At 42.4% G+C, this 27,712-nt stretch overlaps 1 protein-coding gene across 1 annotated transcript; it reads right to left on the bottom strand.

Annotated features, from left to right (window-relative positions):
- Positions 1 to 574: 574 nt before the first annotated feature.
- LOC308291827 (microphthalmia-associated transcription factor-like) lies at positions 575 to 27,712 on the bottom strand (the record flags this gene model as incomplete). Its single annotated transcript, XM_080733959.1, has 10 exons — positions 575 to 874; positions 1,157 to 1,304; positions 1,448 to 1,523; positions 2,433 to 2,489; positions 2,783 to 2,857; positions 5,005 to 5,113; positions 5,705 to 5,803; positions 7,725 to 7,931; positions 18,476 to 18,716; positions 27,612 to 27,712. The coding sequence occupies 10 exons, from the start codon at positions 27,710 to 27,712 to the stop codon at positions 575 to 577; spliced, it is 1,413 nt and encodes a 470-aa protein (XP_080590085.1).

Here is a 27,712-nt window from a genome sequence, read left to right as displayed (position 1 = left end):
CATTTTCAATGGGAGGCGGGTGGCTATTTTGGCCACGTGGAGAAGTTTAGAGGCGGTGAGGCGAGCGAGCACGGTCCCGAGAAATCTCTGCGCGCGCACTCGTTCATGCATGCGCTCGCGATTGGCGAGAGCAGGATTGTGTTCATCTTTGTGAAATAACGCGCAGCGTTTACTCACTGAGCGAGTGTGTTTGTGTCTCACCGCGGCGCGGCCGCCGCTGATCCTAGCGGGAGCCAACGTGGCAACCACTGGGGCGCTTTTAGGCAGCCATGGCGTTGTGTTTGCTGCCTTATAGAGCTGGTGAGGGAAAAAGAGCACCATCTACTGGAGGGATGTCGTCTAAACCTTTATATGAACACTCAGTATTTTACAACGTGTTACCATAGCAACCGACACAAACATTCAACACAGGATGGAACTGATGGCAGGTGGGAGGGACTAACACCTGGCTGGGAGGGGCTAACTAACACTCGTCCTCCATGCTAACGCTAACGCTCGTCCTCCATGCTAACGCTAATGCTAACGCTCGTCCTCCACTCCATGCTAACGGCAACACTCGGCCTCTATGCTAACGCTAACACTCGTCCTCCATGCCGCTGCTCTTGCTGTCGTCCTGTGACTCATCCCCGGGCGACGCCGCCGACAGCAGCGGGTCGGCCCCGCCCCTCACCGGCGATTGGTTGTTGTCTTCCATCAGGATGTCGGCGAGTTTGGACGGCGCCCGGCGGGGCGCCGCGGGGTCGGCGGTCGCGCAGGGCAGGGGCGGGAACACGTCCTCCTCCTTCTTGATTGGATGTCCCTCAGAGGGGGCGGAGCTTAGAGCCACCGACGAGGACACGGCCAGACCGTGGGCACGGGCCTGCATCTCTAACTCCTATTGGACGAGAAAACACAGCATCTCTAACTCCTATTGGATGAGAAAACACAGCATCTATATCTCTAACTCCTATTGGACGAGAAAACACAGCATCTCTAACTCCTATTGGTTGTTAGCGTGTCAATGCGCTGTATTCTCAGCATCAGATGACAGTTAGCCACGTGTTGTTAGCATGTTGTTAGCATGTTGTTAGTGTGTTAATGACCTGTATTCTCAGGATCAGGTGATGGTTAGCGTGTCGTTAGCGTGTTGTTAGCATGTTGTTAGCGTGTTAATGACCTGTATTCTCAGGATCAGGTGACGGTTAGCATGTTCCAGTCTCTTCTGTCGCGTGTCCAGCTCTTTGGCCCTCAGCTGCTCTCTCTGAAGCTTCCTGATGTAGTCCACCGACGCCTTGAGGATCGTTCCTTTATTCCAACGCATGTCTCTGAGAGAGAGACATAGAGACACACAGAGAGAGAGAGAGAGAGAGAGAGAGAGAGAGAGAGAGAGAGAGATATTATACTTTTTTTCTGGATGTTAAAATGACACTAAACATTGAAAGTGAAACATCCACCATGCACAACTTACGGGTCGTTTGACTTTGGAATTAATGTTCCCAACTCCTTGATGCGATCGTTGATATTAAACCGTCTTCTTCTTTCAACTGCACATCAAAAATAACACGGCAGAAAGGGAAAAAAAGTAATTATGCTAAATACACATAACTTTCAGGAGAACATTAATTGTTGATGTGCCTAAAATGTTCTGTTGCTGCTTCTTTCTGTAAAAGTAAAAATGATATGAATAGATATCTGGCATAATACCTATATATATTAATGTGCTAAATACTGTCAACTTCCAAAGAACATCACACAATAAGTGTTAGTAAGTCAAAGTAAATACATAAAAAGGTCCATAATGTTTGTAGATGTACAAATAGAGCAGTGAAGTCTGACATCATCTACAGGGAATAGCAGTGGTGGCCATTTTCTGGCTCCACAGATAAAAAAGAAACCATAGAAATTCCTGAAAATATTGTTATATATTTCACAGAATGAATCCTGGATGGCTTTGTTCCAGGCTTAACCTGGAATTATTTTATACTTTAGCTATTGAAAAATATCAGATCTACGATCTGTAAGCTCGCTCACTGCGAGCTTACAGATCTGCTATTTTTGAAAAGTCGTGCAAAAATATATAAAATCTTTGAACATATCATTATTTAAAGCAAATCAAATTTGTACTAACATTTTGCATTTGGGGGTCCCTGGATTTAGAAGACATCTATTGAATCGGGTCAAAATATTCAGAGACTTGCCCCCAAAATGTCCAGGATTTTTCAAAAATAGCAGATCTACAAGCTTGCAGTGCCGCGCTGTGAGCTTATCGATCTGCTATTTCTTTTAATAGTTAAAGCATAAAATAATGGTTAAAGTGGTTCCAGGTCTTATTTAAAGGGTCAAAATAATTTATATCAATATTTTTGTAAATCTCCATAGGACAAATGAATGGGCTTTGGATCTGTGCAGCCCTATAAATAGTAAAACAAAAAGTTAAAATGCTTAAAACTCACTGAGATTATGGTTATCCTTTTTCTGCCTTTCCTTTGCCATTGCTCTGACCTCAGCTTCTGAAAGCAGACATTTTGTATTATAATGATGTGTGTAATAATGACTAATTATATGTCATTATGTCCATGAATTGAATACCAATGACTTCCAACGTAAACAAGACCGTAAAATGACTTATTTGGGATGCTCCTTTTACGGCAGGGTGTTTAACTGTACTCGTACTGTACTACATTTTGTATTGTATTGACTATACTTGTGCTGTTCTCCATTTTTGTCTAATAAAATATTCAATCAATCAATCAGTTAGCACTAATTAAGAGTGTTAATGAGCGCTGAGTGAAGGGGGACGTACCAACAGGGAAGCCCTCAGGATGCTGGTAGCCATCGAAGGATCCTGGTTTGTCCATCATGTGAGACTGATGAGAAACTGTGAATGATAATCATTATTAGTAACAGGCCCCATATACACAAATACGATACACCGCCCACTGAGCAATAGTCTGCTATAGACCCAGGCATTGACACTAAGGCTTGCCCACCTGCCCCTGGCAGGTAAATAAAACTTTCGGGCAGGTGGAGTTTGCTTTCAGGTTGCCCGACAGGGCAAGTGCTCATTTGAGAGGGGACGCAACCATCTATTAACACAACACCAGATATCTGTCTAAACACCTGAACGTGGCCAGCGCGCTCTGTCTTCTGGTCTGTGGAATGTCAAATAAGAGCACTGTTTACCTTCAATGTGATGTTTTTACTGTTGCTACACTTAGAATTATTGAGGTATGACATTTGTTATTGCACTGTCCCATAAAGTAAAGAAATAAGCTTTAAATTGAGTGGTAATTAAAATAATTGTATAATGGATGATTTAATTTTCGGGCAAGTGGGCATGACCTTTGGGCAAGTAGAACATGACCTGTACTTGCCCAACAGGCAAGTGTCTCTGAGACCTTAGTGTCAACCCCGAGACCAAATATTTGTTTACAAACATTGAGACTGAATGCACTGGTGACTGTATGATGTAATCAATTCCCAACAGATCCCCAAACCTATTGTTTTGGGGAGCGCTGGTTATTCAACCTCCTCTTGTCTGTGTGCTAGTGAGGTGCTCCCATGGGTGCGCCCTTATCGAGACATATTATACTTCATTGCGCAACGGTATACCGCGTCAAGAGTAGCTGATATACAAGCTCACATGGCGTCACCAATGCAACCGTTCTGAGCTTGGAGGTCTGCGCGCGACACCGTCGTGGGACGGAACAAAAGTTATGCTTCATAATGGACTGCAGCTGGGCGAGCAGTAGGACGCTCTGGTGCAGTGATCATGATGATAATGGAGGTGGGGTTTGAAGGGCAATTGTTTTGAATCGCTATTATTGTTTACAATCAACGGAAACTAAGGATTATATATTTCAAGAGTGAGAAATCACAATAAAAATCCTAAACATTATTCCTCCACACTGGGAGAAAAACTGCATCTGAAAGTTTGATGGAATGCATTTTTAAAGAGTGAGTGCAATGTCCACTTATCATGGGTGGTGGGGTTCATTTGGTGCTGTCCTGCGCGCGCATACTGGTTTTTATCAGTGTGACGTGGACCATTAAGGCATCTATTAGACATCTGTCTAAAATCCATCTAACCAACGTCTAGAAACATTTTCAGAAAGCAAGAGTGAAGAAATAGGTATTGAGCTGTGCTTTAAAGCTATCCACAGAGGCTGCCTGGCTTAGGTGGCTTGCGCGGGAGTTTGTTCCAAGCCGTTGGCCCGTAAAAGCAGAATGCTGCTTCACCATATTTTTGTCATTTTAGGCACATCGAACAGGTCTGCACTAGAAGACTTGAGGGGGCGGTTTGGAACATATCTAGGCAGGCAGTCATAGAGGTATGAAGGTGCCTAAACAAGTAAAATAAATGTAAAATCAATTCTAAAAACAACCGGGAGCCAGTGTAGCAACGCTAAAACTGGAGAATTATGTTCTCTCATTTTAGTTTAAGTTAAAACTCTGGCTGTGCATTTTGAACAAGTTGTAGTCTGTTAGTTGTTTTCTTTAGCAGACCAGAGAGAAGTGCAATGCAGTGACCAAGCAGAGAGAAAACAAAAGCATGGATCAAGGTTTTTGCATGGTCCAACCAACGACAGATACGCTCTAATTCGCTCATATGGCAACACACTATTGTTATAGGTGCGAGAACTTTTATGCCAGCTAAAGTGAAAGTTATCTGGGTTGTAAGGTCACATATCTTGGACAATATAATGTCCAATCAGACTGGATCGGTCGTGAATATTTCTGTTTTATGAAAATAATTGTTTTGCAACATAAATGCAGGGTCACATTTCCACCCAACTATTGCAGAGGGTAATTCCAAATAGCGCTGAAACAAAGCTTACGTAATTCTCTCTTGATGTGTGTTGTGTTGTGTTGTGTTGTGTTGTGTTGTGAGGTTGTGTACATTGTGTACATACACTCTCTCTTGATGTTTGTTAGGTGGTTGTGTACGTTGTGTACATTGTGTACATACACTCTCTCTTGATGTGTGTTAGGTGGTTGTGTACATTGTGTACATTGTGTACATACACTCTCTCTTCATGTTTGTTAGGTGGTTTTCGGGACAGGAGTTGCTGATGTTGACAGGCTGGTTGCCATGGTTACCATACATCTCCATCAGGTTGGCAGGCACGGCCATCTGAAGGTCAAAGGTCACATTTAGTGTCTAGATAGTTGTATACGCTAGTATGAAATACTTATGTTTCTATGTCACTGGTTCTCAAACCTTTTCATGTCAAGGACCCCCAAAATGATATGTATTTGTCCACGGACAAATATGTACTTCCAGGGACCCCCCAGAAGCAAAATTTGAGTTACAAATGTTTGCTTTAAAAAAACGATAGATTCAACTTTTCAAAAATAGCAGATCTGCAAGCTCGCATCGCGCTCGTGTATATCTTGTATATTGTTATTTTTCAATAGCTAAAGTATAAAATAATTCCAGGTCTAAATGGGTTAAGCCTAGAACCAAGCCATCCAGGATAGGTATATGTATGTGTAGTATTTTGCTGCAATCTGAAGTCCTGGATACATCAGCAATAAGCGAATAATAAGTCTTATAATAAGTGAATAAGTAAGTCTTATAATAAGTGAATAAGTAAGTCTTATAATAAGTGAATGTGTCTTACTGTGTTTGCTGTCATCTGAAGTCCTGGATCCATCAGCAATAAGCGAATAAGTCTTATAATAAGTGAATAAGTAAGTCTTATAATAAGTGAATGCTTCTTACTGTGTTTGCTGTCATCTGAAGTCCTGGATCCATCAACCCCAGGATGTCATCATTGTAACTGGACTCCAGACTAATGATGTCATCAATGACGTCATCCATCTAAAACAATGCAACACAAAATGATAGTAAATATGATGCGTAAATATGCATCTGAAGCCCCCTTTCCACTACAGGGCCGAACCAGAACTCGAACCACAAAGTTCCGGGACCATATTTCCAGACCTAACTGGGAAGGTCCCAAAAAAGAGCAGCAGTGCTGTTGGCCCCGCCCAGAGGTTCCCAGAACTCAAGTTTAGTACTACATGAAGACCAGGACCTAATACAGGTTCCCAGAACCTTGTCTGAAACCAGGCCTTGCGCTATGGAAACAAAAACAGGGTTGGAAACTTCTGGTTCAGCCTTGCAGTGGAAAAGGGGCTTGACAATCATTATATTGTACATAATAGTCGAACATTCACTAGAAGGACAATATCAGTCACCCAAAGCAGAGACGAGTTTTCAATGAGTCAACATGGTAAAAAAAAAATCTAAATGTTGGGTTTCAATGAAACATAAAAAGAAGAAAATGTTTCAGTGATAGAAAAAACATGTCACCTCTTTCTGGCAGTTGAAATTAAGTGCTAGTAAGAAGATACTACTACTACTACTACTACAACTACTACTACTACTACTGCTGCTGCTGCTGCTACTACTACTACTACTACTACTACTACTACTACTACTACTACTACTACTACTACTACTAATACTACTACTACTACTACTACTACTACTACTACTACTAATAACCAGAAGACTGCCTAATGGCGAAAAGCAACTTTAGGGTGAGGTCACGCAGGACGGAATTAATTTGCAAGTGTGATTTGAGTTGTGGTTAGTTGTTTAAGTTGGACAGGTCAAACTGACACAATATGTCCATATATGGGCTTAATATTGATGGCATAAGAGGGATTCAATTGTATGGGCATTCCCAGATATGGGCTTAATATTGATGGGCATAAAAGGGATTCTATTAGTGTGGTTGCCCTAACAGGGCATCATTTGGGAATCAGATGTAGAGGGCAGGGATCTCCATATATGGGCATAGAAGGGACAAGAACGTAATTAATTTGGAAGTGTGACTCGTGTCATGGCAACCGCACTCATTAAACTGACACAATATGTCCATATGGGCATTCCCATATATGGGCTTAATAGTGATGGCTAAAAGGGATACTATTGTATGGGAATTCCCAGATATGGGCTTAATATTGATGGAGCATAAAAGTGATTCTATTAGTGTGGTTGCCCTAACAGGGCATCATCTGGGAATCAGATGTAGAAGTTAACTCCATATACATATGGAGATCTAGGTGATGATCCAGTCATCTCCGTGTATGGATATCCAGGGTTTGATCTTTGATGAGGTGATGTCACAACAATGTGATGTGCTGTCACAATGTCAACAAACAGGTCAGCAGCTATAGACATTGATGTGTTACGGACAAGATGTGCCGGTTCTCATAGTTAACACTTATGTTGCAATGATTTTTTCTCTTCAATGTCTCGCGTTGCCATGGTTACCATAGACTTCCATGTAATTGTGCAATTGTGTAAAAAGTGCACGCCCATGCCTAGATGATGCACCACGTGTGTAGATGCTGTTTACAGCTTTCAAACAAAACAATCCGCTTGGAAATCCGTTCAGGCATTCATGATTTATGGGCCATTATGTTTTCTTCAGATGTAAACAAACATGGCTGCCATGTTTGAAAGAATGAGTTGGTATGGGGTTAAACATGCAATTTCGCGATCGCGATCATGCCTAATACATTTCTGGAGGTCCAAAAAAATTTTTTGAAAAAAAAAAATTAGAAAAAAATAAAAAAAAAATAAATCAAAAACGGCCCAAACTCGGGAAACTCGGGGTTGGCACAGCGTTGGTATCAATACAAACTCGGGAAACTCGGGGTTGGCACCAGATGTGTTAACTGTGACCTATGGTCGCCGATAATAATAATAGAAATGATACTAATAATACCTCTTTCTCACAGTGGGAGGGGTTGAGGGTCAGTAAGGCCATAGGACTGTTGGGGGCGCTGTTGGCCTGGCCGGGCGGCATGCCGCTGCCTTGCTGGAGGGCGCTGGGCGGGCGGGGAACCGGCAGCTTGCCCAGGTAGCGCTTCACCTGCTGCTGCTGGGACTGCTGGATGTGGTAACGGGTGGGGTTCTGTAGCTGGGTCTCCACCTGCAATTAACATCATTAATTAATGAATAGACTGCTGGATGTGGTAACGGGTGGGGTTCACCAGCTGGGTCTCCACCTGTAATTAACATCATTAACACCATTAATTAATGGATAGACTGCTGGATGTGGTAGCGGGTGGGGTTCACCAGCTGGGTCTCCACCTGCAATTAACATCATTAACACCATTAATTAATGAATATAGACAAAAAATATGTTTCTGTATCAGCTATGCTCAAACTTCTGAATGTCAAGGACCCCCAGAATTATGTTTGACCGCGGACCCCCATCCCAAGATATGTTGTTCCAGGGACCCCCCAGGAGCAAAGATTTTTGTTACAAATGCTATGAGCTTGTATATCTGCTAAATTTGGAAAATTCATGAAATTCCAAAGTTTCCCCCGCACGCCTCGCTCCCTTTCATGTCCGCGTCCGACAGTCCGCACACATATGCACATGCGCACGTGCATGGACATGCACACACATACACACACACATGCACGCACACACAAGCCCCAGCAGCATTTTGGTAACAGTAGAAACAGCCGTCTTTGACAGTGGGATTACAATTTATTCTGTAACGGTACAACCCTTGACAAGGAGCAACCTACTGTACATGAATGACACCAGTCAAATTGTCGTGAATGGAATACATATTGTATATTCATGTAATAAATTACAGAAGAGTTGGAGTTGGTTACACCAAAATAAAGCAATCATGGATTCCCCATGAGCCACAGGCTGCCATGCAAGGCAGTCATAATGTGAACATCAGTGATGTCATTACGTGCGCATCCCGCATCAAAAACTCATTCAAGTCACCCAGGGACTCATTCATGTCATGGTCCTGGGGTCCCGGGGATGCGCCTCCATTGGAGTCCATGTTAAAATAATTTACCGCATCGCGGTAAAAGAAAAAGAAAATCCACAGACACCACCATTGTTCATGAGTGAAAGCATCCTACACAAATAAAATCCACGTAGAAAGTCTTAAACAGGCTATAGAAACGTCAATGTTTTGATTCCACAGCGTGCGCCGGGCACAGCCAGGTCTGGAGCGTCAGGTTTTTATCCTAAACACATACAGTAAAGCCCTTTGCACACAGGACAGTTGCGTTTGTTTCGTTTGCTGCATGAATAAAACGCATTGGATTTGGTGTGCAATGCTGTGCGGAATCAGCGCTGCGGATCCCAAAAGGAGTCATAAAAGGAGTGATGATTTTTTTTACCGCATGCGACAAGACGCACAAATCGAACTGGGTTCGATCGAGAAAAAACACACTCGTCGCACGGCTAATTCGGATCCGGTGTGCATGAGGTCGTAGAGAATCATTGTTTTCTTTTAAAAAAATGAAATTGTCCGTTTTATCCGTGCGGATAAACGCGCTGCGGCCGTGCGTTTCTTTCTCGATCGAACCCAGTTCGATTTGTGCGTCTTGTCGCATGCGGTAAAAAACTCATCACTCCTTTTATGACTCCTTTTGGGATCCGCAGCGCCGATTCCGCACAGCATTGCACACCAAATCCAATGCGTTTTATTCATGCAGCAAACGAAACAAACGCAACTGTCCTGTGTGCAAAGGGCTTTACTCCATAGGACACACTGCAGTAGAAGTTGGAGACCTCACAGTCCACGAAAAGATTACAGCGGCGGCCGCCCCGACTCCTGAAAATGCATTGCATAATCGCTCGCAGCCTATATCCGACGTCTGAGCCAGATTTTCCGAATGACTCTTAAAGTACTCGTTAAAATCTGGGGTCGTCAACATGTCCGTACACGGACATTACTGGCTGTGGTGAGACTTGGCAATGTCTGAAGCAAGATTTTCCGTTTGAGTGAATAATGTAAATAAAAAACATGTATAGGCTACTATAAATAAACACAATCCAATCTTTTCTGAATTAATTTGGAAAGTCAGAAAGTGTTAGTATGAGTCTAGCCATGCGATCAGCCTAATACAAGGGTCTTCAACAGGGAGTCCGGGACCCTTAGGGGGTCCTCAGAGGAGTTATTACAGGGGGTCCTCCAAATCTTTGAGTGATATATGTATATTTTTATATTAACCACTTGAACATATTCTGAGAAATCTAGACAAAAATAGCAGATCTACAAGCTCACAACGCCTCGCAGCTGCTATTTTTGGCAAAGAGCTTTGGTGTATTGGGAAAAAAGTGCAGACTAAGTACAGAGTGAAAGGTCAAGTATTGACATTTCAAGTGAATATCTGAAAACACACATTGACATGAATCCAAAATACACTGATGATTGTGCTGTCAAACAATGAAATTATGGAATCTGTGAACAGGTTGTGGGGGTCCCTGCTTCATCTCTCTCTCAACTAAGGGGTCCTTGGCCTGAAAACGTTGAAGACCCCTGGCTTAATAAGTTGCACCTGCACGCATAAGCAACACAGCATGTTAGTCGATCAACTACCTACGACATACATGGGCAACTGGCGGCCTGGGGACCACATGCAGCCCTCACCTTCACTTAATGCGGCCCGCAGGTTGATATCAGAACACTGATATATTATTGATTCCAGCTGTTACAATTCCAAACATGCAAACATGTCTATATTAGTAGCTTAATGACTAGTACTAGTATGTTTTATGTCCAATGTATTTGTATTTAAATTCATAACATAGGACCATACACTGGTAAATGCATTTGAAATTAAATACAAACTTGTCATGATTCCAATTAAAAAATAGCTACAAATAATTCAGGATTCTAATTCAAAAACAGCAGATCTACAAGCTCAAAACTTGTCGCAATGCGACGTGTTTTGAACTTGTAGATGGGGTATTTTTGCTATGTTTGACTGTATATGGCCTCTGGAGTGAGGGCCATTTTTTCACTGACGAAAACAAAATAAAAACCTAGCTATGATGACAAAAACTAGAGATCCGGTAGAACTAATACAAGTCATGTTATGCTTTAGTTGTGTGAGTGTGTTGAGCTCTGAAAATAGCAGATCTACATCAATCAAGTCTACATTTAGGCCAGTGGTTTTCAACCCTGTTCATATTAAGGTCCATTATTTATTAGAATACCCACCGTTTGATGTGATTTTGCCTCTCAGAACCAAAACATATTAAAATATTTTTTTGGTCAAGATGTTGTCCACAATTCCATGCTGTATTGATGTTGGTAGCATATATAGCAGAGATAACAGGCAAACACTGACCAAAATAACAATTCTTCAACATTCTCTAGCTGTGTAGAAGACACATGCACATGCACATGCACATGCACATGCACATGCACATGAATGAATGATGAATAAAATAAGCGGTCAAAATGTATACAGACACGTACCTGAAAAGGATGATAACCCAGCATTTCAAGCATATTTTAAACTTAATTTTTGTTGTCTTTCAATTGAAGAGCTGGATGTAAAATGTTTAATTGAGTGTTAATCCTTGCGGGTGATAAGATAAGCAACTGAATGAATGAGTGCCTGCCTGCCGAGCAGCTCTACGTTTATAAAGTCCTGCTGAGGATCATCGATTAGTGCTGCATGTCAGCCTCCAACACAACGGCTCTTTTCAGCAGAACCGCGTTTGTTTTATGTCAAATCTAAAGCTATGTCTTTAAGGCATGTCGCTCACGTCAGAGCGCGCGTCCAACAATCAGCTTCTTTCTCCGCTGGGCCGGGTTAGCGCTGGGCTCCTAACATCCTTACACGGTGGCTCTGGGCCGTTTGGACGATTCTCATCCCGTCTTTAGGCCTGCAGGGCTTCTGGACCGGTTCCTGCCTTAAACTCATGACACGCTCAACAAGTGGTGCAAAGAAGTACCGGTACTCTATTTACTTGAGTAAAACGATCCAGAATGCTGCAGCACGCTTGGTCAAAAAAAAACAGCTAAACGTTTCACGTGTCTCCCCACTTCACCGCTCCCTCCACTGGCTCCCGCTTGCCTCTCAGCTGCCCGCACAGAGTTCAAAACACTGATGTTGGCCTTCAAATCAACCAAAGACTTGACACCTCCATACCTTCACAGGGACGCTGTCTGAACCTTCCCTAAAGCACCCTGGACCCTAGACTCGTCTCCCTTCTCTAAAACACCCTGGACAACGCTCCACGCGTCCCAGACTCTTCTCCCTTCACAACGCTCCACGCGTCCCAGACTCTTCTCCCCTCACAACGCTCCACGCGTCCCAGACTCTTCTCCCTTCACAACGCTCCACGCGTCCCAGACTCTTCTCCCCTCACAACGCTCCACGCGTCCCAGACTCTTCTCCCTTCACAACGCTCCACGCGTCCCAGACTCTTCTCCCCTCACAACGCTCCACGCGTCCCAGACTCTTCTCCCTTCACAACGCTCCACGCGTCCCAGACTCTTCTCCCTTCCCTAAAACGCCCTGGACATCGCTCCACGCGTCCCAGACTCGTCTCCCTTCTCTAAAACACCCTGGACAACGCTCCACACGTCCCAGACTCTTCTCCCTTCCCTAAAACACACTGGGCGACGCTCCACACGTCCCAGACACTTCTCCCTTCCCTAAAACACCCTGGACAACGCTCCACGCATCCCAGACTCTTCTCCCCTCTGACTCCCAAACTGTGGAACAAACTCCCCATTGCAGTTAGAACTGCAGATGACATTTTTAGACCTATTCTGAAGACTCCACCATTCCACCATTCTTAAATATAGTTTACTGAGACACAACGCTGTCTCTCTGCATTCTATGATCCTATAGTTTACTGAGACCCTACACTGTCTCTCTGCATTCTATGATCCTATAGTTTACTGAGACAACGCTGTCTCTCTGCATTCTATGATCCTATAGTTTACTGAGACAACGCTGTCTCTCTGCATTCTATGATCCTATAGTTTACTGAGACGCTACGCTGTCTCTCTGCATTCTATGATCCTATAGTTTACTGAGACACTGCACTGTCTCTCTGCATTCTATGATCCTATAGTTGAGACACTACACTGTCTCTCTGCATTCTATGATCCTATAGTTTACTGAGACACTACACTGTCTCTCTGCATTACCTTGCTTACTGTAAGTCAATCTGGATAAAAAGTGTCTGTTAAACGACTATTATTGTACATGATCAATTGTATAACAGTACTTAAATGAGAAAAAAATCCAAGAAGGGTTCATATTTTAGATTGTAATTAGAGAAAAGAAAAGAGGAGTATTAAAATGTTTTCATTTACTGCTTTCTATTGTTTCAGCGATTTCAATGATATTATTTCAGTGGTTGGGGGTATGCGTACAAGTGTCTAAATATGTATTTTTGTATCACAATACACAAGCCCATTCCCAAGATGCACTGCAATCTTTCATGGGCAGATGTGACTTATGGGGGCTAGTAGTGTTACTGTAAATAGTAATAAATCGACAGCTTATTGTGTCCAAAAAGACATATTTAGCCATTTGTACACATGCCCCCATGCAACCACCATGAAATCAAAATTGTTAAAATCGCTAAATCAATAAAAAGCAGTATTTTTTTCTTTTTTTTAAACACTCATCTTCTCTTTTCTCTATTACAATCTAAAACATGAACCCTTGTTGTAACAAAACAAAGTTGTCCTTTAAGTACAGTACTTGACTAACTTGAGTAAATGTAATGGATAGTTACTGTCCATTGTCTGCAGCTTTTTCTTGCCTCTTATGTTTAGCAAACTCCTTCTCGGTGCCAGAAAGCCCAGATAAATGCAGACTTTGTCTCAGAGCTCGGCCCTGTCACTTTTGACGGATTAACAACGTCTACTACTGGCTATCATGAATTTGTAGCTTTGTGTGGCGGTATTTGTAACTCAGCATCATGCGCTAAACTAGGAAAGGAATCCTAAATACACTAAAAGAAAATGATATAGTTTGTGGAGCTTCATTCATTTTCTTTTCTTGGTCCTGGAGAATAAACTGATTGAGGGGAATTGAACAAACTGCAGATGAACTTTTCAGATGTCAGATGAGGATCTGGCCTCGTCTGACATCTGATGTAGAAACAATAAACAAACAACTTAAAATAATCACCTCAAATAAACTGTCCAAATGAACACTGCTCAGAAAAAAGAAAATGTTCATTGCATGTGCGCACACAGAGATGGGCGAAAATACATTGAAAAGTATTTTGATACAAAATACAAATACTGGGTCAAAAAATGTATCAAAATACAAAATATAAATACAGGCCAGAGAAATGTATTTAAGATTCAAATACGTATTTTGTATTTTGAAAATACATAAATACTTTTTATAAAAATGTATGCAATGATTAGTAATTTTATAGATTGACTGCCAAGTATTAAATTAATTGCCTGTCAGAATTTCGAAGAATAAAGTGCCTTCCAGACGATACTCGGTCACCGCCTACTAGTAATTAATTTTCAATGGGAGGCGGGCGGCTATTTTGGCCGTTCGGAGAAGTGTTGGGGGGTGGTGAGGCGAGCGGGCGCGACCCCGTGAAATCCACGCGAGCATGCTCTTTTTTGCATGCGTACGCGGGCGGCGAGAGATGGAGTGTGTTCATCTTTGTGAAATACCGCGTGGCGTTTAATCACTGAGCGAGACAGCGAGTGTGTTTGTGTCTCACCGCAGTGCGGTAACCGCTGACCCAAGCGGCAGCCATAGCGGTGACCGCGTATCGTGTGGAAGGCACTTAAATTGGTGTTTGTCTTGAGCAGGCAGCCTTAATGTTTACCACTGTGCCAGTGTGTGAGAGCTCAGGCCAGAAGTGCCTTCCACACGATACCGCTCTGCCAGCCTAATAATAACTAAAACTGCACTCTGTCGAGGTGCCAACTTGCGCCTTGTGCACAAGTAGGCCATGTATGTAGTATGGCCTGCTTGTGTGCCAGCAGAGCGTGCCATGAGGTGCGCTCAACATCACCACTGACATCACCAGGAATGCTGGTCCCTCATTGGCTGTTAATGATGACATTGCCAGAAATGCTGGTCCCTTATTGTGCTACGTGCTTAAACACACACAGCTACCTACCTACCAACCTACATACATACATACGCAGATGAACGCAGTACTTGCGCGCAAGTAATTCGAAATTGTAATCATAATGCACTTTACTTTTGAAGCATATCAAAGTCAAGTGCTATGGCTGTATCACACACACACACACACACACACACAAACCACTAGCAAATTAGATTGAAAGAAAATGTGTCTTTCCCCCTACAGTTTAAAACTTTGTGAATGTTTAAAATGTGTCCATTTGAGAATAAAATGACATTAAAAAGTATTTTGTATTTCAACTACAGAAAATACTAGACCTGAAAGTATTTTGATACAAATTACATCCATTATTTTTCATCCCAGCCAAATACAAATTACAAAATACTAAAAAGTATTTCAAATACGTATTTCAAATACATGTATTTCAAATACTGCCCATCTCTGTGCGCACACACACACACACACACACACACACACACACACACACACACACACACACACACACACACACACACACACACACACACACACACACCCACACACACACACACACACACACACACACACACAGAGAGAGAGAGAGATTGTAGATCTGCTATTTCTAATAAGCATGTATGTACTATGAACTGTTGCGATAAAAGAAGGCTAGCTGGGACGACCGCTGGCTTACGGGTCCAGGCGCATACATACCACATAGGCATTGCCATATAGGCATTGATGCCTGGTGGCGTCGCCGGTTCGAATCCCGATCCGGACAACCTTTGCCACATGTCACTCTCCATCTCTCCCCCCATTTCCTGTCAGTCTACTGTCCTATCAAATAAAAGGCAGAAAAGCCCAAAAACTAATCTTAAAAAAGAAAAAGGAATAAGGCTAGCCAATACAACCACCTACAAACCAATTGAGTGACATCTAGACCTGCTGCACATATACACAGAGCTGCTACCTTTAAACACATTTTAAATTTGAGGCTTTTTTTGGATACTATTTAAAATGTATTGAGAAAAAAAGAAAATAATTCTGCCCAAGCTACTGCATGCTCTCAGTATTCTGCAAGTGGTGGAAAAGGTATCAAAAAGTTTACTTATAGGGTGTGCCAAATGTAGTTCTAAGAGCGGCCATTTCTTGTGACAACACAGCCTTACACAGGTGTTCTGATTAGACTATAGCATTAGTTCTATGCAATCAAACAATTGAAACACCTGTGTTTTGTCACAAGAAATGGCCGCTAAGGACTACAATGACGTAGCCGCTGGCACACACTATTGCGACCGCAGGGAGCAGTTAAGTGTGAAAACTTGCAGCAATTGTGTCACGCTGTAAAGCCCTTTGCACACAGGCGCGTTTAACCGCACGGATAAAACGGACAATATATTTTTTTGAAAAGAAAACAATGATTCTCTATGACCTCATGCACACCGGCTCCGAATTAGCCGTGCGACGAGTGGCTGCCGCCGTGCGTTTTTTTCTCGATCGAACCCAGTTCGATTTGTGCGTCTTGTCGCATGCGGTAAAACACTCATCACTCCTTTTATGACTCATTTTGGGATCCGCAGTGCCGATTCCGCACAGCCTTGCACACCAAATCCAATGCGTTTTATTCATGCTGCAAACGAAAAAAACGCAACTGTCATGTGTGCAAAGGGCTTAACTCTTGCCTGTAATGCTGTTACTCTTGCCTGTAATGGCACACGCATGCACGCACATGCACAAGCACACGCACGCGCGCACACACACACACACACACACTAGGGCTGTCCTCGACTCAGGATTTATGAAGTCGATTCGAGTCGCGGGGGTTAATCCGACGCGTCGACGAATCGTTTTATAGTCTACTTTGTATAAAAAAATTAAAAAAAAGTGTTGCTTTAAACCACGTCAACATAATACAATAATACATTAAGAGATGAATTGAATACACAGTGTTTTCGGTGATATCGGTGCGCGAGCACAAATGTTATCTGCATAGCAGTGTACAACCATAGAGTTATAACACACCGTTAAAACAAATAAAACATCTCCGCTGTTTCAACTCTGCCCCGTCTCTCGGCAGCGTGCAGTAGATGAGACATTCGCGAACCATTCCGCTCTCTTGAACAGCTCTTTTAAATGAACGATGGGATCCAGTCCGCAGTCGCGGGACACAGAGCACTGACAGAGTAATGAGTCAGTGTCGAGAACGGATTCATTTCAGAAACGGATCATAAAAAGGTGGAGGCACAGCTCCCGCTAGAGCCAGTAGTGTGGACATGTCATGGACGCAAACACAGCGAAACACAATCATTCATCATGGATTACAACACTGGAACAATTCAGAAGCACTTTAATTAGAAAATGTAACTTGTAGCCTACACTTGTGTATGTTAATTTGACTTAAGAAGATTGTTTACTTCGTGGACGTGCGTTTGTGCTGTGGCAGGAGGTTATTTAATATGGGATTTTGACAGCGTGCTTCCTCCTCTTAATCCCGGCTCCGAATGTTTTAACGAAGCGGCGGTTCTGAACCGTTCTGGCCGTTCTGTCTCACTTTCACCCCTACGCTGGTGCGAGACAATAAATAACTGTTCGCCAATTGCTACTTCTCATTGGAAGTACATGACACCAGTCCAGTAGTAGGCTAACTGGTGATATAAAAAATATATATATTTTCGCCTCGACTCAAACAATTGGCGTCGATTCGCGGGGCTTAAAACGACGCGTCGATTCGTCGATTTTTAGAGGACAGGCCTAACACACACACACACACACACACACACACACACACACACACACACACACACACACACACACACACTGCAATCAGTGTTAATTAAACCTGATCAGCTCAATTGATGTCCAGCACACCTTAAACTCTGATCAGTTTGGCTGAGTGTCTCAAAGTGTACAGATCTGCTCTGCCCTTTTCCTCCTCACGTGTGCTTTGAAGAGCCTTTGCTTGTAAGTTTACATGCAATTATGCTCACCTGCACGCAATATTTAGCGTCCCCCATCAGGGGTGTAGTTGTCCCAATTCAAAATGAAGCAAACACGGAACTGAAAGTTCCTATGATTGGCCGCTAGTTGCGCTGGCATCAGAAGCAACATGTTCTCCATAGGATTCCATTCATTTCCCCTGAACTTTTACATTAGATTTTCTTACCTTAATAAACATTGTTATGAATACTTTATGGTTCCTGTCGCTAGTTTAAAGCCTCATTTCAATCACCATGATAAGCGTTTTGTGAAAATATGGTCCAATTTATGTTATATTTGATGTTAAAGCAAGGTATGCTGTAGGAGGGGCTTGTGATCATAGACTTGTGATGATTCTTCTTCGTGTGCTTTATTTTCGGCAAGCTAAAGACAATGTCCCATGCATCCCTGCGGTTGCACGTGACCGTTGTCAGCCAATAGCATTCGATATGGTACCATTCCTACCAATGAACGTTGATTTCTACAATGATGGCGTCACCCATACAACGGCCAAAAAAAGCTTCATTTGCACAGCATAGAAACCAATGGCTTTCCACAGTCCATATTTTTTTACAGTCTATAGAATCAATCAATCAATCAATCAATCAATCGATCCGTCCAACCAAAATGTTAATCTGAAAGTGTGTCAGTGTAATGACCTTTAGGACCTCCAAGGGAACCTGGCCAGCAGGGGGCAGTGTGGCGTTGATGGCGGGCGTCTGGGCGAAGGGGGCGTGTCCGTGGGCGTGGCCTCGCTGCCTCTCCCGCCTCTCCTGCTCCTCCAGCTGCTCCCGCTGCAGCTGCTGGCGCAGCAGGACGCGCGATGATGATGTCATCGACGAGGAGGGGCGGGGCTTGTTGGCGGCGGGGGAGGAGCCATGCTGGTCTGACGGCGGACTGCTGGGGATTTGACAGCACAATCATCAGTGTATTTTGTAGTCATGTCAATTTGTGTTTTCAGATATTTAACCACTTGAACTTAATAAACTTCACTTCACTCTGTACTTAGTCTGCTCTTTTCCCCTCTACACCACACCTTTTTGCAGAAAATAGCCGATCTACAAGCAGCAAGGCACAAGTATTTGTGTGAGTGTGTTTGCCTGTCCCACCCACCCTGGCTTGGGACGGGATGGTGTTTTCTGCTGGTTTCAGTCCGAGTGTATCAAAGGGTGCGTTCGGAAATGCGCACCGGGTGTGTGCTCAGTGTAGTGAGTGCCTAAACCTAACCCTAATCCTAACCCTAACCTCAGTAAAACTATGCCTAACCCTAACCCTAACCTTAACCTCAGTAAAACTATGCCTAAACCTAACCATAACCCCTAACCCTAACCACAAACGGTGCGCATTTACGAACACACCCTTTGATACACTCGGACTGAATCACCAGCAGAAAACACTCTCCCGGCTTGGGACAGGCAGTGGTGCTGCTGCTCATGCACTGCTGACACTGAGACACAAGGGGGCGACGTTGAAGCCTAGAAGTCTGGAATGTCCCATGGACAAGAGGGCCTGTGTGTGTGTGTGTGTGTGTGTGTGTGTGTGTGTGTGTGTGTGTGTGTGTGTGTGTGTGTGTGTGTGTGTGTGTGTGCGTGCGTGCGTGCGTGCGTGCGTGCGTGCGTGCGTGCGTGTGTGTGAGAGAGGTTTTGAGGTTAGAAATCAATAATAATCTCTCTATTGACTATGAATTGATCGTCTATAAAATATGCCCCTCAATGAGCTGTAGGAGAGTCTGGAGGATCTCTCAAGACCTGGAATTATTTTATAATTCAGCTATTGAAAAAACAACAGATCTACAAGCTCGCGATCTGCATTTTTTTAATAGTTAAAGCAGTGTTTCTCAAATGGGGGTACACGGGGGTACCGTAGGGGGTATGTGGGGGGGAAAAGAAAGAAAATAGGAATATGTATTTAGTGTTATGGTCGATGATAAATCATTGGCAGACTTAGTGTGAACCTGCTCATTTGTAAATTGTTAAACCAAATTACATCAATACCTTGATTATACAACATTTTGCTGTTTTATTATGAACATATTGTCATGGTAACTGAACTTTTGATGTACATTTTTTAAATGCTGTAGTCAGGGGAAGTGGTACTCGGCTTAAGAAATCAGTGTAAAGGCTCATTTCCACCGGCAGCGATAACGATGACGATAACGATTTAAAAAAGTGGGTTTTCAATTGAAGTGGATCGGCAGCATCCACCCAACACCGATAAAGACAACGATAGCCGACAACTACATCGTTAGGATCAACAACGATGTGGTTAAGATCACAGTGATATGGAACTGGGTCTCTGACAAACAGCTCGCGATGCGCACTGAGCGAGCGGCTGCTGTTAATTGACGCCTCTTCACATTTATGTCCGATAACTTTATCGGACATAAATGTGAAGGCATAATTATCGCTGTGATATTTTATGGCTATCGTCATCGTTATCGCTGCCGGTGGGAATGAGCCTTAAGGGGTTACTGCAGCCAAAAAAAAAAAAAAAAAAAAAAACGTTTGAGAACCATTATACAACAGGTAGTCGGGCTCTCAATGGAAACCAGGCTCTCCAACCGTGCATATAACGAGCACAGATGCACTGTCTCTCATCAAGTAAAGAAATCAGCTTCGTTGGTCACGAAAGACAGCAAGCGGACCTCTCTCCCCACACTATGCTAGGCGGCTAGGCTAGCGGTTTTCATGTGACGTTCAGGGACATAGTAGCTAAATGTGCCATTAAAAATTTACAAATTCCAATTGAATATCTTAATTACAATGAAAGTTGACGTGTTTTTTTTAAGGGCAACAGTTGTATAATCGCAATATTACACTCGAGGGTCTGCATTAACACGGTTATCCGGCACTTCAGCCCTACCTACGGAACTCGCCTGTCGACTCGTTCCTGCGGTAAGGCTGTCGTGCCGGATAACCGTGTTAATGCACACCCTCTCGTGTAATATTGCTTAAATAAAGCATAAAATAAAGTTAAAGTAATAATCCGTTCCAGATCAAATGGGTTAAAGTACAAAATCAGAGTCCCTGATACAAACATTGATAACCACTGTTTTACACAACATTTAGGAAACGACCAAATAATGAACTACACTTTAGAAACCAGACCCAAACTAGAAGTAGTGCTCTTACGAGCACAGGTCTCCACCAGGCCAGGCGGTGGTGCTACTGTATAATAGGCCAATGTAAAAAGGCTGGCATATGTTCTTCACCTTAGACCTTTCATGGCAATTGGACACTGCATGCATGATTTGAGGCATTGTGTTCCAAAAATGTGTTTTGCTAAAGTCTACCTGCTGGTGGCGCTATAACAGGCCAACGTGAAAAGGGTAGCATTTGTTCCTTGACATAGTGGGAACATGTGTGGCAAATTTCACGGTAATCGCAAGCTGCGTTGATGATTTGAAGCATTTTGTTCAAAAACTGAGCAATCCTGCAAACTTTGGAAGCAAATATTAGCCAATTAGGATGGAATATGAAATATCAGACGGTTCGGACTTGATCACATGACTATAGAGATACTGTGTACCGATTTGCATGATTTTTGGATAAAATCTCAAGGAATAATAGGAAAAATTGTGTCTTACATAAGTCGGCCTCCTGGTGGCGCTATAAAAGGCTGGTGTGAAAAATGCAGGGAAAGGGTTTTTCCTTGGCCTCTAGGGAGTGCACTTACAAAGTTTGAAACTGATCGGTGGAGTTATAGGTAAAACCACAAATCGGCCTGTTATAGCGCCACCATGAGGCTGATTTCAAAAATTTGAAGTGGCATTTCTTCCTCGACCTAGTGGGAACGTGTGTGCGCGATTTCATGATAATTGCAATTTGCGTTTGGGATTTGAGGCATTTTGTTCAAAACTGCTCAATCCTACAAACTTTGGAAGCCAATCTTAGCCAATCAGGATGGAATATGCAAAATCGGACAGATCCGTGTCGATCACATGACTATCGAGAAATCTGTAAGAGTAGTGCACAGAAATGTGTTTTGCAAACATCGGCCACTAGGTGGCGCTAGAAAAGGCCCATTTGAAAAATTTAGGGCAGAGGTTCTAGATTGGCATCCAGGGAATGTGTGTGCTCACTTTGGCAGCGACCGGGCCAACGGCGACTGAGATTAGGTGCTCACAAACTGCGAGGACACACGGACGGACGCACGCACGCACGGACGGACACACGGACGGACGAAGGGGAAAGCATACTCTCCCCCATGCCTTCGGCTGGTGGAGACAATAATGAACTACACTTTAGAAACCAGACCCAAATAATGAACTACGCCACAAACTAATGTACCAATATTTACAAGCGACTTTACAGAAGCAAAATAAGCCCCGACGCCGCTTATGATAAGCAGAACTGGCAACGCTGTGTGAAAACACATGTGCTATATTCATCCGTCTCATTCACACTGCATCCATAAGTGACAAGCTGTCTCGCCTCCTCTATATCCATCCTGTCTGGCCTCTATATTTATAACTCCCCGTTGCAGTCACAACTGCACATTCACTCCCAATGTTTCTGCCTTAGTAGGCCTAGAGTGAAAATGTGTGTACATTTTATTTTACATCCTTTTTTTTACATCTATTTTTCAAAGCAAACTTTTGTAACTCAAATCTCTGCTTCTGGGGGGTCCCTGGAACAACATATTTTGAGATGGGGGGTCCAAGGCCAAATAAATGTAATTTTGGGGGTCCTTGACATGAAAATGTTTGAGAACCGCTGATTCAGAGGAAGGATTTAGAAGTCGGATCAAAGATCAGGTCAAGGATATTCAAAGACTTGCACACATTTTCACGATTTAAAAAAAATAGCAGATATACAAGCTCGCAGCACGGCACTCGTGCCGCGCTGTGAGCTTGTATATCTGCTATTTTTCAATAGTTAATGCATAAATGGTTAAAGTGGTTAAAATCGAACGCGACTCCAGGTCTTTGAGGGTTAATCTGAAGAATCACCTCTTCAGACTCCATCTCAGACCGTAGCACTAGACTAGAGCTATTATGACAAGTCTGACGACCATGCAGTTTTATGCAAAGATTAAAATGTCATTTAGATTAGACAGCATGTTGTTTAGATCAGTGTTTCTCAAACTTCTTTCAGCCAGGGCCAAGGGCACACCTAGATATACGGTGTGTGTGGCTATTTTCAAAAGTTTTCCTCTTTCTTATATTATTTTACAATTTGGCTTATGTTTTACCAGTTTGTATATTGTTTGTTCATTACTTTTGATGCAGTAATGCATCAAAAGTAATGTAAACTGTACTTGTAATGTACTAATTGTTGTTATTGTATTGACTATACTTTCTCTATACTGTTCTCATGTTTGCATAATAAAATACTCAATCAATCAATACACACACGCGCGCGCAAGCACACACACACACACACACACGTGCACGCGCACGCGCACACGCACACGCACACACACACACACACACACACACACACACACACACACACACACTCTCTCTCTCTCTCTCTCTCTCTCTCTCTTTCAAAAAGCAGGCATCAGTCTAACTATATAAACTATAGGATACAACTATACTATTGGATACAAACAACAAACCCAGAATCGGTCTAAATCACATTTCTACTGTTGCTACTGTTATAATATAATGTGTCATAATAATAATCCACAAACTGGTAAAGCGCATATTAAATGTGTCATCAGATCCAGTGCGTTTACTATAATAAAGCTAAAGAGAGAGAGAGAGAGAGAGAGAGAGAAAGAGAAAGAGATCGTACAGCTATAATAAATATTCATATCAAACCATTAATTACATCTATATAATTACATCTATAACTGGAATGGTTTTATATAATAAACATGGTTATAGTAATAACTAGAACTGCACTCTGTTGAGGTGCCAACTTGCGCCTTGTTCACAAGTAGGCCATGTATGGCCTATACCTGTGCGCCAGCAGAGCGCGCCATGAGCTGCGCTCACCGCTGGCATCACCGCTGGCGATATTTTCATTTTCTCACTAAGTATGTAGGAGTTGAAAGCGGACAAAGTATTGAGGAGAAGTTGATATAGTATAGTATAGTATAGTATAGTAAAGTGCTGCAGGAAAACCCTGACACATATGCGTCTCCTCATGCCGAACAACTTTTACCCTCTAACTTTTGACCTCTGACCTTTAGGTCTCCCACAATTCGGAATTATATGAAAAACAGTAAAAATCTATCTCCTCCTGGGATTTTCGCGTCAAGTGCACAAAACTTTTTTCACATGAACTTTGGACCAATACGGTCAGATTGATCAACCAGATTTTTTTTAAAGTGAAATATAATTTTTTAATAATTCAATCAATATTGCGGTTTTATGCAAATTATTCTTCGGCCTCTAAATCATACATGCAAAGTTACACGTTCATGGCATTTGGCAAAGATGTGGAGGGTTAGTCAAAGTATCACTGAAACCAATTTTATTCCAATCGGCCAAAGGGGGGCGCTATACGAAGCGTTTGAAAATTCAAACTTCAAACGGGCATAAGTCATGACTCGTTTCGTTTGAAGACATGCAACTTGTTACACGCGTGCTTTGACTCGAGCGGAAGACATCTGTGTTGTTGTTAAGTAAGCTCCAACCTTCGATTTTCCGCCATATTGAGCAGTTTGTAAAACGCGTTAACCCGCTTTTATTCTGGAATTTTCGCTCCACGTGCACAAAACTTTTTTTACGTGAACTTTGGACCGATATCTAAAGATCTGTCAGATCGGATTTCTTTAAAATTGAAACATGCTTTTTTAAATAAATTCAATGAATATTGCATGTTTTATGCAAATTATTCTTCTGCCTCTAAATCATACATGCAAAGTAACATGTTCATGGCATTTGGCAAAGATGTAGAGTGTTAGTCCAAATATCACTAAAACCAATCTTACCCCAATTGGCCAAAGGGGGGCGCTATATCATTTTGAGCAGTTTGTGAAACGCTTAAACCCGTTAGGATTTTTTTTTTTGCAATTTGCATGAAACATTCTACACACAATCTAAGGACCTTTATCTAATATGCCTATGAAGTGCACACACACAAAAAAATAATAATAATGAATATAGCTGCAAGCAGCGATAAAGTGGCCAAAGCCAAAAACACCTCAAATCATGAACACAGCCTGCAATGTGCGTGAAATCTTGCAAGCACATTCCCAATAGGTCAAGGAACAGATACCACCCTTCTTACATTGGCCTGTTATAGCGCCACCAGCGGGTCAACTTTTGCACAACACATTTTTGGAACAAAATGGACCAATCTTTGACGTCAGTAACGTCAAAGAGAGCACTGCCTGCGATCTTGACATTTTGTACTTTTATAGCCGTTGTTTTCTGGCTTGAAGCGAGCCCACAATTGTTTCGAAGGAACAATATTTTTCTAGTTGCAGTGTGAGATTGCAGTAGGCAGTGGCGGCTCCAGAGAATTGTGACTGGGGGGGGGGGGGGGGGCTATGGGGGAGCTGGCTTTTTTAGAGCAGGGGCTAATGAATTTTATCAACAAACTAAATAATGAATAGTACTAATATGACAAACGTGATTCTCTCTCTTGGGGTATGAATAACTGAACAACAGACCAGATCATTGGCAGTTTCCAGCTCCAAATCTAGGGTTTTTGTGAGGCTGAATAATTCAAACAGACTTTTTTACATTCAAAATGTTACACTGCTGCTGTTACTACTACTGCCATAGAAACACTTCACCGACTATCATTATTGTTTTATGTTCACACTTTACATTTTCTCCTACAGTATCTGGATGCATACTGGCAAATGACCTTCATTCTAAACTCCAACAGATCTTTGCCATTTCCCCCCTGAAACTACACACAAATGCTCCTAATTACTGCTTCACTGTTAATGTTTATACTGCATGCATACTACTGACAATACTGCCATTCTGGATATCATTTTAGTACTATTTCCTTTCTTATTTGTATATCCACCTGTTTCCACGAGAATTTACTGTAGCATTATCTGTGGGACACTTCTGGAGAACAGCAGACATACAAGCTCACGTCGCATCGCAGATGCAACCGTTGTGAGCTTGTAGATCACACTCGGCTGCGGCACCGGAAGCTGCCACACACCTTCTGCGCAATGCACGATGGGATGTTGGAAAGTTGTGGATACCGGTATGTTGCAACAAACACTGTCCTATATTAAAACCAGATGCATTTATACCCAATTGTCCACATGCATTCATACTCATTGCTCATACCAACACCTTCCTGACCCACTACATGCACACAGCTACTAGCTGATCTACTACTACTGTAGAGCTAGATGTGAGGGCCCCTTTTCCACAGGCCCAACACCACACCACTCCACACCACACCGCCCACTTGTGCCAGGTTTTCCACTACAAGGACCTGGGTAGAGTGGTGTGAAAGTGGTACTAAACGTGGTACTAAAAAGTATCCAATCTAGAGTAGGTCTGAGCTAGGCCAAACAGGGCCAAACACTTCATAATGACTGATCACTCACTGACTTTCAATTTAGACCACCAGGATATAGTTGTAATACATGATAATAGATTATATTGTGTTATAACCACTATTATAATATATTATAGTGAATTATAATTATTTTTGTAATACATTAATACTTTATAGTGTATTATAATCACAGTTATAATCCATTACAGTGTATTATAATTTAGGATAGTTGTAATACAAATTTATATTGTATTATAATCACAGTTAAAAGGGTCAATTTGTTTCTTACCGATAGGGGTAATGGAAAATGTAGATATTTTTATGTGGTGCAGTGTGGTGTGGTGTGGTGCTAAAGCTGCAGTCGAAAAGGGGCTAAGCGGCTCGAACTTCTAGTTAAAATGGATTATAAACAGAACCTTCTAGGAGGTTGACTATTACTTTACCGAATGTCATAAAAGAGTGCCAGCCAGCCAGCCAGACAGACGGATACAACGGGTAACTGAACATGGATGGTGACTATTCTGCCCAACAGGCACCGGTCTGGGTTCTCCAACATTACTTCTGAGACTCATACATTCAATCCCCTCATCACACAACCCCCGGGCACAGGACTTTTAGCCTATATAATAAACTGTTAATAATATTAATATAACTGTTTATTACACACTCGCACGCACGCACGCACGCACGCACGCACGCACGCACGCACGCACGCACGCACGCACGCACGCACGCACACACACACACACACACACACACACACACACACACACACACACACACACACACACACACACACACACACACACACAGGCTATACATACAGTTATAAAGGAGTAGTCCACCCCCAAAAGGATTAGTTTTCTATTGATTACTCACCCCATGCATGGAGACTTGGGTTCAATCATTAAGACAATAATTAGATTTTTTGCATTTGGGTCTCCATATTAATATAACGGTTTATTACACATTATAATGTATTATACTAAACAATATCATATAGGTTGAGTCTTCAGCTCATAGTATGTTTTATACTGTATATAATAAACAGTTAATAGTAGGCCTAATATAATAACAGTTACAATAAACAGTATAGTTTATGTATAATAAACAGTTATATAAACCATTATAATAAACATTACCTTATAGGTTGGCTCTTCAGCTCATAGTAGGTTTTATACTGTATGTAATAAACAGTTATAATAAACACTACCTTATAGGTTGACTCTTCAGCTCATAGTAGGTTTTATATGTAATAAACAGTTATAGTAAGAATATAATAACAGCTATAACAAACAGTACCTTTTGACTTTTCAGCTCATAGTATGTTATACTGGATATAATACACAGTTATAATAAACGGTACCTTATAGGTTGACTCTTCAGCTCATAGTAGGTTTTCGGCTCCTCTTCGAACTCTTCGTCTCCTGTGTTGAAGTCAGGAACTATCCCTGACTCTGTCTGCAT

The sequence above is a fragment of the Nannobrachium achirus genome (genome assembly GCF_963921795.1).
Source record: "Nannobrachium achirus genome assembly, chromosome: 9".
Taxonomy (NCBI): domain Eukaryota; kingdom Metazoa; phylum Chordata; class Actinopteri; order Myctophiformes; family Myctophidae; genus Nannobrachium; species Nannobrachium achirus.
This window is presented reverse-complemented; position numbering and strand designations above follow the sequence as displayed.